Source organism: Oncorhynchus gorbuscha, linkage group LG11 (assembly GCF_021184085.1).
Source record: "Oncorhynchus gorbuscha isolate QuinsamMale2020 ecotype Even-year linkage group LG11, OgorEven_v1.0, whole genome shotgun sequence".
NCBI classification, from domain to species: domain Eukaryota; kingdom Metazoa; phylum Chordata; class Actinopteri; order Salmoniformes; family Salmonidae; genus Oncorhynchus; species Oncorhynchus gorbuscha.
The window spans coordinates 44,770,780-44,786,279 of NC_060183.1; the positions used below are offsets into that span (position 1 = coordinate 44,770,780).

The 15,500-nt window shown below is 42.1% G+C and overlaps 1 protein-coding gene across 3 annotated transcripts; it reads right to left on the reverse strand.

Moving 5' to 3' along the window:
* Positions 1 to 40: 40 nt before the first annotated feature.
* Positions 41 to 15,206, reverse strand: LOC124048724 (protein regulator of cytokinesis 1-like). 3 transcript variants are annotated; one of them, XR_006841283.1, is made up of 14 exons: positions 15,039 to 15,204; positions 14,303 to 14,435; positions 14,080 to 14,202; positions 13,729 to 13,962; positions 13,383 to 13,553; positions 13,119 to 13,268; positions 12,651 to 12,801; positions 12,432 to 12,568; positions 7,456 to 7,551; positions 4,066 to 4,218; positions 3,830 to 3,932; positions 3,389 to 3,478; positions 2,911 to 3,015; positions 41 to 831 (listed from the first exon to the last, which is right to left on the reverse strand). XR_006841283.1 is itself a non-coding variant. In XM_046369769.1 (14 exons), exons 1-14 carry the CDS (start codon positions 15,053 to 15,055, stop codon positions 766 to 768), a joined length of 1,716 nt encoding a protein of 571 aa, XP_046225725.1. In that variant the 5' UTR covers positions 15,056 to 15,206; the 3' UTR covers positions 41 to 765. The 3 variants fall into 3 exon arrangements, 1 of the variants encoding a protein (XP_046225725.1); XR_006841282.1 differs by having other exon boundaries at positions 3,389 to 3,481; XM_046369769.1 differs by having other exon boundaries at positions 3,389 to 3,481; positions 3,830 to 3,907; positions 4,057 to 4,218; positions 15,039 to 15,206.
* Between the last annotated feature and the right edge of the window lie 294 nt (positions 15,207 to 15,500).

A 15,500-nucleotide genomic window follows, 5' to 3' on the forward strand; every position in this document is an offset into this window, starting at 1 on the left:
CAGTGCGGGACCAGTCTGAAAAATGCATGCACTACTGTAATTAAAAGACAGGTGACATATTTATTAATAGGTATACAAGAAACAGTAAAATTCACATGTTGACACAAGGACAAAACACATTGCCAAGACAGTGTGTGTGCAGAAGAAACAAATGAGAAGTAGCATTACAAGAAAGCAATATTTACAAACAGAAATATTTATAATAAAACATTTTTTTTAAAGAATAGCATGTAGATCTGCTGGAAGGTCTGTATCAAAACAGGATGCTTCATCTGGTGTTACCTGGTCATTTATTATAAAGTAAAACATTTCAAATGAATATTAAAGTACTGCATGTCTAACATCTAAGGGGCTCTACCTTTAAAAAAGTATCAAACTCGTGAAATACCTGCCCTGGACAGCAGAATATTAATAATCGGAAAACATGGCTTTATGACAGTTTCATCCACACCTTTACTATTACAATACGTTGCAAATTACACTAAGATTCCCCTTTGACCTAACCACTCCCATGCAGGTTGTCGTATTACTATACATAAATAAAATTGGTTAGATTTCAAAGTAACAGCAACACCAATTAGCCCAAATTAGTTGCATCTAGACACGTGTAGCCACGGCAAGTCTTTGATGTAACTAATTTGAGCTAATTGGTGTTGCTGTTACTTTGAAATCTAACCAATTTTATTAAAACACTGGCCGTGTAGCCAGGAGAAGAGTGCCAAGTGGACAGAACACAACCTGAGGAGTGAACTGTGCACGCACCTCTTAAAACGCAGGGTCCTTTGCTGTGGAATTGAAAACTGCATCACTTGACTTTTTGGACAACGCACTCTGGAGGGAATGAAAGACATATTTCAGTAACTGATACCATAACTCCCCCCCAAAAAAGCACTGTTGGAGTGAAAAGTGAGGAAAAACTTAGGTCAACATTTAACTTACAGTGGAGTCTGAAAATATTTAGATCCCTTGACTTTTCCACATTTTGTTACGTTACAGCCTTATTCTAAAATCTATTTAAAAAAAAGGGTTTTCTTCCAACGCATCAATCTACACACAATACCCCATAATGACAAAGAACACAGGTTTCAATATTTTTGCAAATCTACAACAAAAATACAGAAATATCACATTTACATAAGTATTCAGACCCTTTACTCAGTACTTTGTTGAAGCACCCTTGGCAGCAATTACAGCCTTGAGTCTTCTTGGGTGTGACGCTACAAGCTTGGCACACCTGTATTTGGTCAGTTTCTCCCATACTTCTCTGCAGATCCTCTCAAGCTCTGCCAGGTTGGATGGGGAGCGTATCTGCACAGCTTTTATTCAGGTCTCTCCAGAGATGGTTGATTGGGTTCAAGTCCGGGCTCTGGCTGGGCCACTCAAGGACATTCAGAGACTTTACATTTAGCAGACGCTCTGATCCAGAGCGACTTACAAGAGCAATTGGGATTGAGTGCCTTGCTCAAGGGCACATCGACAAATTTCAGCTAGTCAGCTCGGGGATTCGAAACAGCAACTTCTCGGTTAGTGGCCCAGCCTAGACTTCGAGACTTGTCCCAATGCCACTCCTGCGTTGTCTTGGCTGTGTTCTTACGGTCGTTGTCCTGTTGAAGGTGAACCTTCTCCCCAGTCTGAGGTCTTGAGCACTCTGTAGCAGGTTTTCATCAAGGATCTCTCTGCACTTTGCTCTGTTCATTTTTCCCTCGATCCTGACTAGTCTCCCAGACACTGCCACTGAAAAACATGCCCACCGCATGATGCTCCCACCACTATGCTTTACCGTAGGGATGGTGCCTGGTTTCCTCCAGACGTGAAGCTTGGCATTCAGGCCAGAGTTCAATCTTGGTTTCATTAGACCAGAGAATCTTGTTTCTCATTGACAGTCTTTAGGTGGCTTTTGGAAACTTCAAGTGGGCTGTGATGTGTCTTCTACTGAGGAGTGGCTTCCACCTGGCCACTATCATAAAGGCCTGATTGGTGGAGTGCTGCATACATGGTTGTCCTTCTGGAAGGTTCTCCCATCTCCATAGAGGAACTCTGGAGCTCTGTAAGAGTGACCGTCAGGTTCTTTGTCACCTCCCTGATCAAGGCCCTTCTCCCCTGATTGCTCAGTTTGGCCAGGCTGACAGCTCTGGGAGGAGTCTTGGTGGTTCAAAACTTCTTCCATATAAGAATGATGGTGGCCACTGTGTTCTTGGGGACCTTCAATGCTGCAGAAATGTTTTGGTACCCTTCCCCAGATGTGCACTTCAATCCGGTCTCGGAGCTTTACGGATAATTCCTTTGACCTCATGGCATGGTGTTTGCTCTGACATGCACGGTCAACTGTGGGACCTTATACAGACCGGTGTGTTTTTCCAAATCAATTGCATTCACCACGGTTTAAAATAAGGCTGTAACGTATCAAAATGTGGGAAAAAAAGTCAAGGGGTCTGAATACTTTCTGAATGCACTGTAAATTCATGTGTCCGGATTATTGAAGTACACAGTGACACAGTCTTAAGGATGGTCTCACAGTGAAGTACGAATATAGTTTAAAAGGCTGGTTTAACAATATATAAATTGCAGGAAATTTGTTAATACTAATATTTTCTCTCCACCCCATGACAAAATGTGTAGAATTGCAGGAAATGTGATTTTGAGAGCAAAATGTGTCTGCAGACAAGACGGTTGTAGAGTTTAGTTTAAAGGGTTAGTCTTACTGTGAAGTCAGAGTAGTTTAAAATGTGCAACTAACAATATATGATGAGCTATGAGAGCTATGAGAATGTATGAATTGCTTTTGTTTTGTAAAGTGCCATGTTTATTTAATTGGTTGACTATAGAGCCGAGAGAAAAATATTTGTAAAAATAAATAATAATTAACAGCTGGTCTTAAAGTCAGAGTATAGTTTAAAAGGCTGGTCTCACAGTGAAGTCAAGGTAGCTGATGTCAACAGGTTGTTTCCTCTCTGTACTGTTGCACTCCAGCAGGGGCGTTCTCTGACTGCTGCTGCTCTCCAGGGGCCTCATTTTCTGCACAGCCAATGAGTGGACACAAACCAACACGGCACATCAGAGTCAACATACTGAACGTGCAGCACACTTCCTTCTCTGCTTACCTATCGAATCCACCTGAAGTATTATATTTCTACATCTCTTTAATAGAATTATTAACTTGGAAAGAGATTAGATTCTAAAGACGAGTTTGGATTTTGCTGTCAATACTGTGTCTTTCACAAGCTAGGTAGACTTTGGAAAGTGGTTTACGGCTCAAACAGGAAAAACTCTATAACAGCAATCACCTAGTGGTTCTCTTAATAGTCATCACGCTATATAAATGGAAGCTGTTCACCAAGCACAAGAACCAACAATGGTCCACAGTTTGGAATGAGTGCTGGGTGTGTACCTGCATCTGAACCTGGGAGAGAGGAGGCTTGCTGCTGGGCACACTTATGAAGGTGTTGGCTGACCGCACCCTGGTAACCTGGCTAGGAGTCTTCTGAAAGAAGGGCTATGTGGGTCAAGGTCATGTAAGACTAGTGACACATTTCTTACATTTTCCACATACGGAAGGTACTTAATGAGATTCTTACATTACGCAATTATATCAAAATAAAAGTGTTACCACAATAATAAAGTGCTCGAGTTGGTTTCGGAGGCCAGTGAACTCGTCTCATAAGGACCACTGTAAGTGCTAGTTACTGTACCTTCTACAGCTACATTTCTGGAGATTATTTGACAAAAAAATCTAAATATTATGTTTGTGCTAGTCAGCCGTCCCTGTACCAAAACTTTATATTTTTCCTTCATAGCTTGTTCGGACCCTGGCTATTCCCAGCCCTAGTACCTTTCTGATCTTGTTGGGGGTAGGGCCGTTTATCCCTCCATGGGCCCTCTTAGTGGGAGTTTTGAATGGGGTTGTCATCTCCCCCCTTCTTTGATGTCTGCAACTGAAACAGAGACAAACAAAGCCTCAGTCAGACCAGTCAGTAACAAACGATCAGTGCCCCAGAATGGTCAAATCCACATTTCTCAGCATTGCCATTTGGCAGTTACACATGTTGACCACGCTACTGGACTTACGGCGGCACGTTCACTTTTCTCCTTGTCCCTCTGCTGCTTGTACTCCTCCCATTGGCTGGAGATGTAGGTCATGACTCTCCGGCCCTGAACCAGGAAGGCAGAACCCTGGTCCTTCTCCCAGGCTTCAACCCCCTTCTTCAGTTCTTCCTCCAACTGGTCACATCACATAACAGGGAGAAACAATGTCACTTTTCCTTTGTAAAAAGACCACACACACACACACACACCTTACTGTCATTTACAGTGGATTTGGAAAGTATGCAGACCCCTTGACCTTTTCCTTATTGTTTTTACATTACAGCTGTATTCTAATATGGATTAAATAGTTTTTCCCCCCTCGCAAAATCTACACACAATATCCCATAATTAGGGATGTACGATATATTGGTGAACATATCGGATTCGGACGATATTAGCTAAAAATGCCAACATCGGAATCAACTGATGTCTAGTTTAACGCTGATGTGAGAAACCAATGTCAAAGTTGACGTGCATACCTATATAACGCAGGTACATGCCGTAATCACGCCATGTAAAATTTGGCGCTACAAGTGCAACACAGCATTCACAACCTAGCCCACAATGTCTGAGGTGTGGCTCGAGCAGTCAACAAGTCGAACAGTCATTTGAAAGAGTAAGAACATTTTAGCGAGACAACTCAAAAGGCAAAATCCAAGATTATGGAATTCATTGCCCTTGACAATCAACCGTTCTCGGTCATGAATGATGTTGGCTTTCGCCGACTGTTCGAGCACCGGTACACGCTACCAAGCACGCTATTTTTCAGATGTTGCCCTACCGGAGTTACATAGTAATCGTGTCACTGCAATTAGCGTCAGGACATACATAACTATGGAACGCCGTTTGAGTCTTTGCGTGTCAAAAAAGATACAGTAGCACTGTCAAAAGTCTGCAGACCAGCAAACAACGGCCACGAACGATGTGTTTACAATACCACGTTGGTAATAAAGCATCATTTGTTTGAGTGCAACTTCTGGGCTAGCTAGGTTTAGCTTGGTACCTCGCTAGCACCAATACAACCAGACTGAAAACAATGACCAGTAGAAACTGCAGTCATTTTCATTATTCTTAGCAATGATTTAGGAATCCTTGTGAATAAGTATTAGCTAGGTCACCAATTGTTCACCTATTGAAATTCAACTTCAGTTCATGAAAATAAATAGCTAGCCAGCTACTTAACCCTGTTGCCCAAAGCTATCTTTATAAGAAGCCAGCTAGCTTCATCTGGCTAGTGAGGCTCGACCGGACATGGTTATGTGTGGTGAAGCTAGCCACAATAAGGATTAGGGACAATAGTGGAATTTGCAGTTTGCCTTCAAAATAAGTAATTGAAAGTGATGCAAATGAATACAAATAGTAGAATTATGCCATACGGTTATTTTGAAGGCTAACCGCAAAGTCCACTATTGTGGTTAATTATTATTGTGGTTGGCTTCACATACAGGGTCCGACCACCATTAATCAAATAAAAACTGTCTTATGAATGATAACACCTAGCTATATAGTTAGCTAGCTAACAATGGCTACTGAAACAGATGTCGTTTTTGGGGAAGAACATTGTTTGCATCCATGAGCTAAGCTAGCTTTTCTTTTTATGACCAGCACTGTAGGTGCACACGACAACTTTACCAGCATCATAGCATACGTATCGATGAATCATTCACATGAAATACAAGTGATTGTGTAATAACTACGTAAAAAAATTCATGAATGCGTTAAATTATGATGTGACGTGCAGTCATATTCAGGTCCTGATTGGTCAGCAAGCTTATTTAACGCGTCAAATAGTGTTATCTACCTACTGGTCATTGTTTTCTGTTTTGACACGCAAAGATCCTAATGGCGTCCCATAGAAATCTTGGTTGAGAATGAAACGACTGAACAACGAAACAGCACAGGAAGTAAGTGAAAGAAATAGGCTTCGATTATGCTTTACTGGTAATGGGGACATACCAGTACATACATATTTATAATTGTGCGCTAGAATGCTTAAAAGGCCGCTAAAATTTTAAATATCGACATCGTGTTTTTTTTAGCAAGGAAAATGTCGGATATCGCTATCGGCCAAAAAAAACCTCATATCGTTGCAACACTGCCCATAATGACAAAACATTATTTGCAAATGTCTTAAAAATACAAAACTGAAATAGCACATTAACATAAGTATACAGACCCTTTACTCAGTACTTTGTTGAAGCACCTTTGGCAGCGATTACAGCCTCGAGACGCTACAAGCTTGGCACACCTGTATTTGGAGAGTTTCTCCCATTCTTCTCTGCAGATCCTCTCCGGCTCTGTCAGGTTGGATGGGGAGCGTGTCTGCACAGCTTTTTTCAGGTCTCTCCAGAGATGTTCGATCAGGTTCAAATCTGGGCTCTGGCTGGGCCACTCAAGAACATTCAGAGACTTGTTCCGAAGCCACTCGCTCATTGCCTTGGCTGTGGGCTTAGGGTCATTGTCCTGTTAGAAGGTGAACCTTCACCCCAGTCTAGGGCCCTGAGTGCTCTGGAGGAGGTTTTCATCAAGGATCTCTCTGTACTTTGATGCTGCCACCACCATGCTTCACCATAGGGATGGTGCCAGGCTTCCTCCAGGCATGATGCTTGGCATACAGGCCAAAAAGTTCAATCTTGGTTTCATCAGACCAGAGAATCTGGTTTCTCATGGTCTGAGAGTCCTTTAGATGCCTCTTGGCAAACTCCAAGCGGGCTGTCAAATGCCTTTTGCTGAGGAGTGGCTTCCGTCTGGCCACTACCATAAAGGCCTGATTGGTGGGGTGCTGCAGAGATGGTTGTCCTTCTGGAAGATTCTCCCACCTCCACAGAGGAACTCAGGAGCTGTATCAGCATGAGAAGCGGGTTCTTGGACATCTCCCTGCCCAAGGTCCTTCTCCACCGATTGCTCAGTTTGGCCAGGCGGCCAGCTCGAGGAGTCTTGGTGGTTCCAAACTTCTTCCATTTAAGAATGATGGAATTTCTAAACGCACTGTATACATCATTGGCATTTTACATCAGAGTACAACTTCAATGACACCGCCATATAAACAGCATATGAGAATGACCTTGAACTGATCATTGGATGCTCCAGTGAGCGGTTGTGAATAGAAGCTGTGTTGATATAACGCTGGACTCCAACTAATTTAGCAGGAGTTTGTTTGATTACCATCATCAACCATGTCTGTCACTTTTCTTAAACATATTTTATATGTAAAAATGTAAAGACTATAATTTCTACAACTTACAACAGATTTTAAGCAGGTGAAAATAATTGAAGAGTTGAATGAATGGTATATAACATTCCTTCAGACTGTGAAGCCAACCACCATACAAATGTATAGAAGGACATGACTTAAATCAAATTAAGTCTTACCTTTGGCAGCATCTTTTGAACTTTGATCTTCTCTTTGGCCTCTTTAAGAAGGGCTCCTCCTCTATTGGAGAAACGGTTTGGATCATTGGCCTTTTTCTGCAAAGAGAAGTTTCAGTAATAGATTATACATTTTCTTGTCAAATTATATAGAATAACAAAATTAGCAACACACTGAACATGTATCAGAACATGAGCAGATTGTTGTCTAGTATCTAGAGTGCAAATGTATTTTAGTTTTCAGCAAATCTAAAACAGATCACATTAGGGCTGACCCCATTTAGTCAACTGGTTGATAGGCTATTGGTTGACCATCAACCAGTCAACTACATGGGGTCAGCCCAAATGTAATCCGTTTAGGATTTGCTGGAAACAAAAATAAAATATCCAGTCTATTCGGGAAAGTATTCAGACCCCTTTTTCTACAGTTTCTTACATTACAGCCGTAATCTAAATTTGATTAAATAATTTCTCTATCTACACACGATATCAAAGCAAAAAACTTTTTTTTCTAGAAATGTTTGCAAATTTATTAAAAATGCAAAACTGAAATATTACATTTATTCAGACCCTTCACTCAGTACTTTGTTGAAGCACCTTTGGCAGCAATTACAGCCTTAAGTCTTCTTTATGACGCTACAAGCTTGGGACACCTGTATTTGGGGAGATTCTCCTCTGCAGATCCTCTCCAACTCTATCAGGTTGGATTGGGAGCATTGCAGCAGTTATTTTCAGGTCTCCTGAGATGTTTGATCGGGTTCAAGTCAGGGCTCTGGCTGGGCCACTCAAGGACATTCAGAGACTTGTCCCGAAGCCACACCTGCATTGTCTTGGTTGTGTGCTTAGTGTCGTTGTCCTGTTAGAAGGTGAACCTTTACCTCGGACTGAGGTCCTGAGCGCTCTATAGTAGGCTTTTAGTCAAGGATGTCTCTGCACTTTTCTCTGTTAATATTTTCCTCAATCCTGACTAGTCTCATCCCTACAGCATGATGCTGCCACCACCATGCTTCACCATAGGGATGGTGCCAGGTTTCCTACAGACATGACTCTTGGCATTCAGGCCAAAGAGTTCAATCTTGATTTCATCAGACCAGAGAATCTCATTTCTCAGGGTCAGAGTCCTTCAGGTGCCTTTTGGCAAACTTCAAGCAGGCTGCCATATGCCTTTTACTGAGGAGTGGCTTCTGTCTGGCCACTCTACCATAAAGGCATGAATGACAGAGCTGTTGCACTCCACCAGAGTGACAATCTGCTTCTTGGTCACCTCCCTGACCAAGGCCCTTCTTTCACGATTGCGCAGTTTGGCCGGGCAGCCAGCTCTAGGAAGTGTCTTGGTGGTTCCAAACTTCTTCCATTTAAGAATGACGGAGGCCACTGTGTTCTTTGGGACCTTCAATGCTGCCGCAAAGTTGCCACCCTTCCCCAGATCTGTACATCCACACAATCCTGTCCCAGAGCTCTACGGACAATTCCTTCGACCTCATGGCGTGGTTTTTTCCCTGTCAACTGTGGGACCTAATATAGACAGGTGTTTGTCGACTGTCATAACAAAGCATCTGAATACTTGTGTAAATAAGGCATCTTTTTAAAAATGTGTAATAAATTTGTCGAAAATTCTAACAACCTGCTTTCGCTTTGTCATTTTGGGGTATTGTGTGTAGATTGATGAGGAAAAATTATTATTTAATAAATTTTAGAATAAGGCTGCAATGTAAAACAAATGTGGAAAAGGAGAAGGGGGCCAAAAACTTTCTGAATGCACTGTGTGTGTGTGTGTGTACATACAACCATTCAAAAGTTTGGGGTCACTTAGAAATGTCCTTGTTTTTCATGAAAACATACATGTAATGAGTTGCAAAATGAATAAGAAATATCGTCAAGACAAGGCTATAAATAATTTTTTCTTGAAATAATAGTCTCCTTCAAACTTTGCTTTCATCAAAGAATCCTCCATTTGCAGCAATGCCTTGCAGACATTTGGCATTTTAGTTGTCAATTTGTTGAGGTAATCTGAAGAGATTTCACCCCATGCTTCCTGAAGCACCTCCTACAAGTTGGATTGGCTTGATGGGCACTTCTTATGTACCATATGGTCAAGCTGCTTCCACAACAACTCAATAGGGTTGAGATCCAGTTACAATGCTGGCCACTCCATTATAGACAGAATACCAGCTGACTGCTTCTTACCTAAATAGTTATTGTAATGTTTGGAGCTGTGCTTTGAGTCATTGTCCTGTTGTAGGAGGAAATTGGCTCCAATTAAGCACTGTCCACTGAGTATGGCATGGCATTGCAAAATGGAGTCACAGCCTTCTTTCAAGATCCCTTCAACCTTGTACAAATCTCCCACTTTACCACCACCAAAGCACCCCCAGACCATCACATTGCCTCCACAATGTTCTTCTTTGTGAGCCGAACACCTAAAACTTAGATTAATTATTCCATAACACTTTCTACCCCCAATATTCCTCTGTCCTGTGTCTGTTCTTTTGCCCATCTTAACCTTCTTATTGGCCAGTCTGAGATATGGCTTTTTCTTTGCAACTCTGCCTAGAAGGCCAACATCCCGGAGTCGCCTCTTCACTGTTGATGTTGAGACTGGTGTTTTGCAGGAACTATTTAATGAAGCTGCCAGTGAGGACTTGTGAGGCATCTGTTTTCAAACTAGACACTAATGTACTTGTCCTATTGCTCAGTTGTGCACCGGGTCCTCCCACTCCCCTTTCTATTCTGGTTAGAGCCAGTTTGCGCTGTGCTGTGAAAGGAGTAGTACACAGTGCTGTACGAGATCTTCAGTTTCTTGGCAATTTCTCACATGGCATAGCCTTCATTTCCCAGAACAAGAACAGACTGACGAGTGTCAGAAGAAGGCACTTTGTTTCTGGCTATTTTGAGCCTGTAATCGAACCCACAAATACTGATGCTATAGATACTCAAATAGTCTAAATCAGCACAACAGTTTTCAGCTGTGCTAACAAATGCTGAATGGTTTTCTAATGATCAATTAGCCTTTTAAAATGATAAACTTAATTAGCTAACACAATGTGCCATTGGAACACAGGAGTGATGATTGCTGATAATGGGCCTCCGTACACCTATGTAGATATTCCATTAAAAAAACATTTTTAAAAATGCTGTTTTCAACTACAATAGTCATTTACATCATTAACAATGTCTACACTGTATTTCGGATGAATTCAATATTATTTTATTGGACATACACTTTCTTTCAAAAACAAGAACATTTCTAGGTGAACACAAACTTTTAAACGGTAGTGTATACATCATTTTTGTAAAAATAAAATAATAGGTATGGTACACGAGACAACGCCTGACTCACGCCTGTCTCAGTGGACTAATCCATTGCGGTAGTATTACCAGTAGTACATTTACCGTTCTAATCTACAACATTGGTTTAATTTCTGTTAATATGCATTCAATATATTATTATTACCGTCTTTTACCGTTCTCATTGTCCGGAGTGGACACGTTGTTTAAGGACCACACAACCTAGGCTACGCTTAGGAGGAACAAGTTTTGGTTTATTTCATACCATTTCCGAGTTGTCAATTCATGAATTGTCTTTTGTTTGTAGCTCTCCTATCAACGTTAACTGAGAACGCACACTGGATTATGCGGAGAAATAGGCCTAGGCTGCCTGGCCTGCGTGCAAATGTAGGCCTATAAACGTGCCCATTTGGGGATCTGATAGTATTTCCGATTGTCTTACCTCACCACCACTGTGGAACAGGTTATTGTTTGTTGGTTTGGCAGTGCCACTGTCAGCCAGAGAAATATGCTAAGAAGGATTATCACCACAGCAAGCAAGGTACTTGGAGTCAAACAGACAGGCCTAGATGAGATCTTTAAGGTCAGGGCCCTCCGCAAGGCTCACAAAATCATTTTAGACCCAAGCCTCCTATGTACACTGACGTACTCCCCTCTGGGCGCAGGTAAAGGGCACCCCTCAGCAGGAAAAACAGAACCAGACAATCATTTGTGCCAGGTGTGATATCCCTCCTAAATAGCTCGGGCTAATGTTCCTACAGACTCAGTAAGGCCGGCAGGCTAGTCTTTTTTAAAAATGTTTATGTATTGGTATGTAACTTATGAAAGTTGTATTGTCAATTTTGTTTTGTATTTAAAAGCATATTAAAATGTGTAAATGACACTGCAACAACATTTCCCCACGGGGACAATAAAGTCAGTAAGAACTTCTTTCTTCAACTCAAACAGCAAGTAAATAAAGTCTGTCTTTTCATCCATTGAGAAAGACAATAGTTCCTCAACGTAGCCTATTTGAAAAATCTTTCCAGCTCTTTCGATAACCACTTGTGCTGTGATCCGATGGAAACCTTGTAAAATAGGCCTACCCTTGCACAAACTGTCTACAACTGTGTATCTACAGCCTTGTTGGTCTGGAGCTAATTTGCGGGAAACTAAGGGCCCAGAATATTTTTTATACAATATTGAAAGTTTGCTAGCGCGAGCTTCAGGCCGGACCAAGTTGATACAATGTTCCTTGCAGACAAACCATGCATAGCCAACTAATTTATTTTTAGTCAAGATATTTTCTACCTGCAGGCTTCAACATTTTATTTGTTAACTTTATGTAGGCTATTTTGTGTCTACAGGCTATTACCAGCAACTTCATGAGCTTAACTGCAGAAAGTCAGCAGCAAGGGGGGAGGGTAGGCTATCTCTGGCTCCTTCTTGAGTAATTTGTGTCTTAATTATTAAATCACTGTGCTTAAAACACAAGACAAGCTCATTAGTCTACATATAGGCTAGCTGATTTCTATATAGGGAAAAATAAACAGTTTGAAATTTAAACCAATCGATTGGTCGAAAGAAGTCAACTCTTGGTCAATTTTTTGTTGTTACGGACAGTCCTAGATGACATGCACCAAGTAGTGCACAATTTTACAAAACGTTGCAATTTCATTCAAACATAGCCTGACCGCAAATACCAGCAGTACCTCAAAATCCTGGAAGAGGGCCCAGTACTTCTCCCATCTCTGCAGGGCCTCCAGTAAGGGCTTTACCTGGTCGTAATAATTCTTCACCTTCAATAGTGCAGCATCGTGCAGCGCCAACAACTCCTCTGTGAAGTTATCTAGGGAAAAACGAATGGGTTCGATCAGATGCATGTGTATTTTGTCTGTGAGAGTGAGATTTCATAGTGTTGTTCTACTCACTGTCACAGAAGTGGGCATTGAAGGGTTCCCTCTGCTCACGGCCCAGGTTGCACTTGTCCCAGAAGGTCACTAGTTCCTGTCTGACCTTTTCAATCACATCCCCCAGCTTGGTCTTCTGCAGTTCTGTCAGACGGTCCACCTCCCCCTGCCACTGGACCGAACAACATGGTCAGGTTCAGTATGAAGAAAAAGGAAAACAACGCTCAGAAACAGTGATACGAGGAGGTACTATAAGAAACATGTTTTTTCCTCAGTGGTCCTCAATGAACATTACCCGGGTAAGAACTGTCTCAAACACTGTGGGGTACTAGCACCATCTCTGTTCTGTTTCCTTGTTAGCTAAGTCCGGGGCAACATTATAGTCATAGTGTAAGGTTTACTGTTTTGAACAGTGGTGTGTGGTATGCATGTGAAGCTTTGTCCAACACAGTGGTGAAGGAGAGGTATGAAGGAGGAGAGAGTTCCAACCTGTGTGATTTGGTCAGAGAGGGTACCCTGCACACTCTCTTGGAACACACTGCAGTTTTGCTCCAGCGCATCCAGACGATTCCACAGGCACATGGATCGTTCTTTCAGCTCAGCTAGAGTATTTGTCAGTGTTTCCTTCTTGACCTCCATCTACACAAAATGATACAAATACTATTGGCCCAGACCTAGAAGTCACATCAGATAAAAGACTACAATATAATATCTAAGTAATCATTAGTAGCGCGGCGAGATTATTTTCAGTACCTGGGAGAGCAGCAGTTTGAGGGCTTTGATATTTTCATGAGTGAGCAGGAATATATCCTCGTCGTGGCCCACAGACTCTTTCTCCAGGCTAGTCTCTGGTTCATGACCCATCTCCTCCATCAGCTTCCTGATGTCCTCACGCAGACCTGAGAACACCTTTGCACGACTCTTCTACAGGATTGAGTGATAAGAGTTTAGATTTTTTTTCTCCAAAATACCAGCAATGGGCAGTTATGGCAAATGTACAGTTTGGATAAGAATGTTGCTTTTTAAAGACAATAGGAAGTTCAACATGACATTCATACTAAACCCAAATCTTCAACCTGGCCTGCAGCCATTACAGTACCTTTTCCTCACTGAGGGTCTGGACGTGCTCCCGGAGTTCCTGTAGCTGCGTGCGAGATGGCATGCTGCCAGTGGGGATGTAATAAGGGGTGACGCACAGCTCCACACACAGTTCCTTATCCTGCTGCTGCAGTCCGTGTAGCTCCTTCAAACGCTCCCCCTTCTCCTTGGTCAGAACCTCCACACGTAGACGCAGGTTCTTCTCAATCTGGAGGACTGTCAGGCCCTCCTCCATCTGACAGGTGGGCAAGACGGAGACAGGAGGTTTGTACAAAGGAAGGAATGGAGTCAAGGAAAGGAATCAGCAAACAATGTTGAGGTTGATTATAAAAAGCCTTAAAGTATCACTTACTTTGTATGGATCCATTGACATTTCCAGGCACAAGGTATCCAGCTGTTTTTGAAAAGTGATGATATTGGCCCGGATGCGGTGCCTCAAGGCTTCCTCCTCAGTGATCATATCATTCAAAAGGCCCTTAGGAAAATAGTGTCAGAGTTGGTTAATTTAATTGCCTACTTGACGAGGATTCAGTAACATGCAGTTCATCTGAATATACTGTTTTCTAAAGCCTCACCTCAATGTGTTTCTTCACTGTCTCCATTCGCTCCACCCTCTGCTCCTCCATGATGCCCATGCTGTCCCAGATGTCCACCAGCCTGGCCATGGCATGGTTTATACCCGTCACTAGCGAGAAAGCCAGGGCTTCACTGCAGAGATGAGTGACAAGACAATCAAATTTGGTAACTTAAGCTGGCTAAGTAGCTAGCAAACATATAACTAGGCATTTGAACACTTTTGTTTACTGCCAGACTAGCTCTGGTCCAAGCGCATGCGTTAGATCTGCACTACAACGAATGGACCACACAACTATTTTCGCGGTTCAGGCAAATAAATGTTCGTCAGCAACCGTTACTCTAACAACATCTTTACTTTGGCGAGTAGCAGATGTATGTTAAAGCCTGACAATATTAAGGTGGAAATCCATCTAGGGACGAATGTAAAAATAACACCCTGGACCAGCGCCAACACACAGCTGGCTATAGCGTTAGTCCTCTGTTAGCTAGCTACCAACGGTTTGAACATTTCCCCCCTATCTCGGCAATGCTGCAATGTCATTAGCTTTTTCTATTAAGGAAGGGAAGCAACTTCTAATTGTAATCAACCAAACATTGATGCAGCTAACTAGCTAAGAGACAGTACCAGTTAACTTAACTAGCTAACTGGTACTACCAAAGATTTCGTATAACTGTGGTGCTACCGTCTGTTCTAAGGTTAACGTACTTTAGCAAGCCAAGTCAACTTGAACTTACCTCCTCCGACTTGACATAGTTTCCCCCGAAAACAATAAAGGAAAAATAGGTAGCTGTTGAGGAATATCAATTATTTATACAAAAAGACGTAGATGGCTGGCTAGCTTCATTTGTCACTACAGCGGTGCGGAAACAGTGCCCTTTCAGCTGCTTGTGCAAAAAAATTCAAAAAAGTCGTCCTTGTTCAAGAAGCGCTGTAATAGGCTATTCACTCACCAATGGCACTCCCATTTTCTCACTTTTGTCAGGAGGCTCTCTGCCGCCATCAAGTGGACAGTAGGCTACATTGCATTTTCACTTCAGTACTATACCAAGTAAGTCAAAATACTTTTATAGAATTACGCCACACGCCATATCAATGTTATTTTTTGGTAGATGTTGCTGATTAGATGGATACACATAAGTCTATATATTCAATCATGTTGAATGAAGAGTCAGGAAAGCTCACATTGTAATCAATGT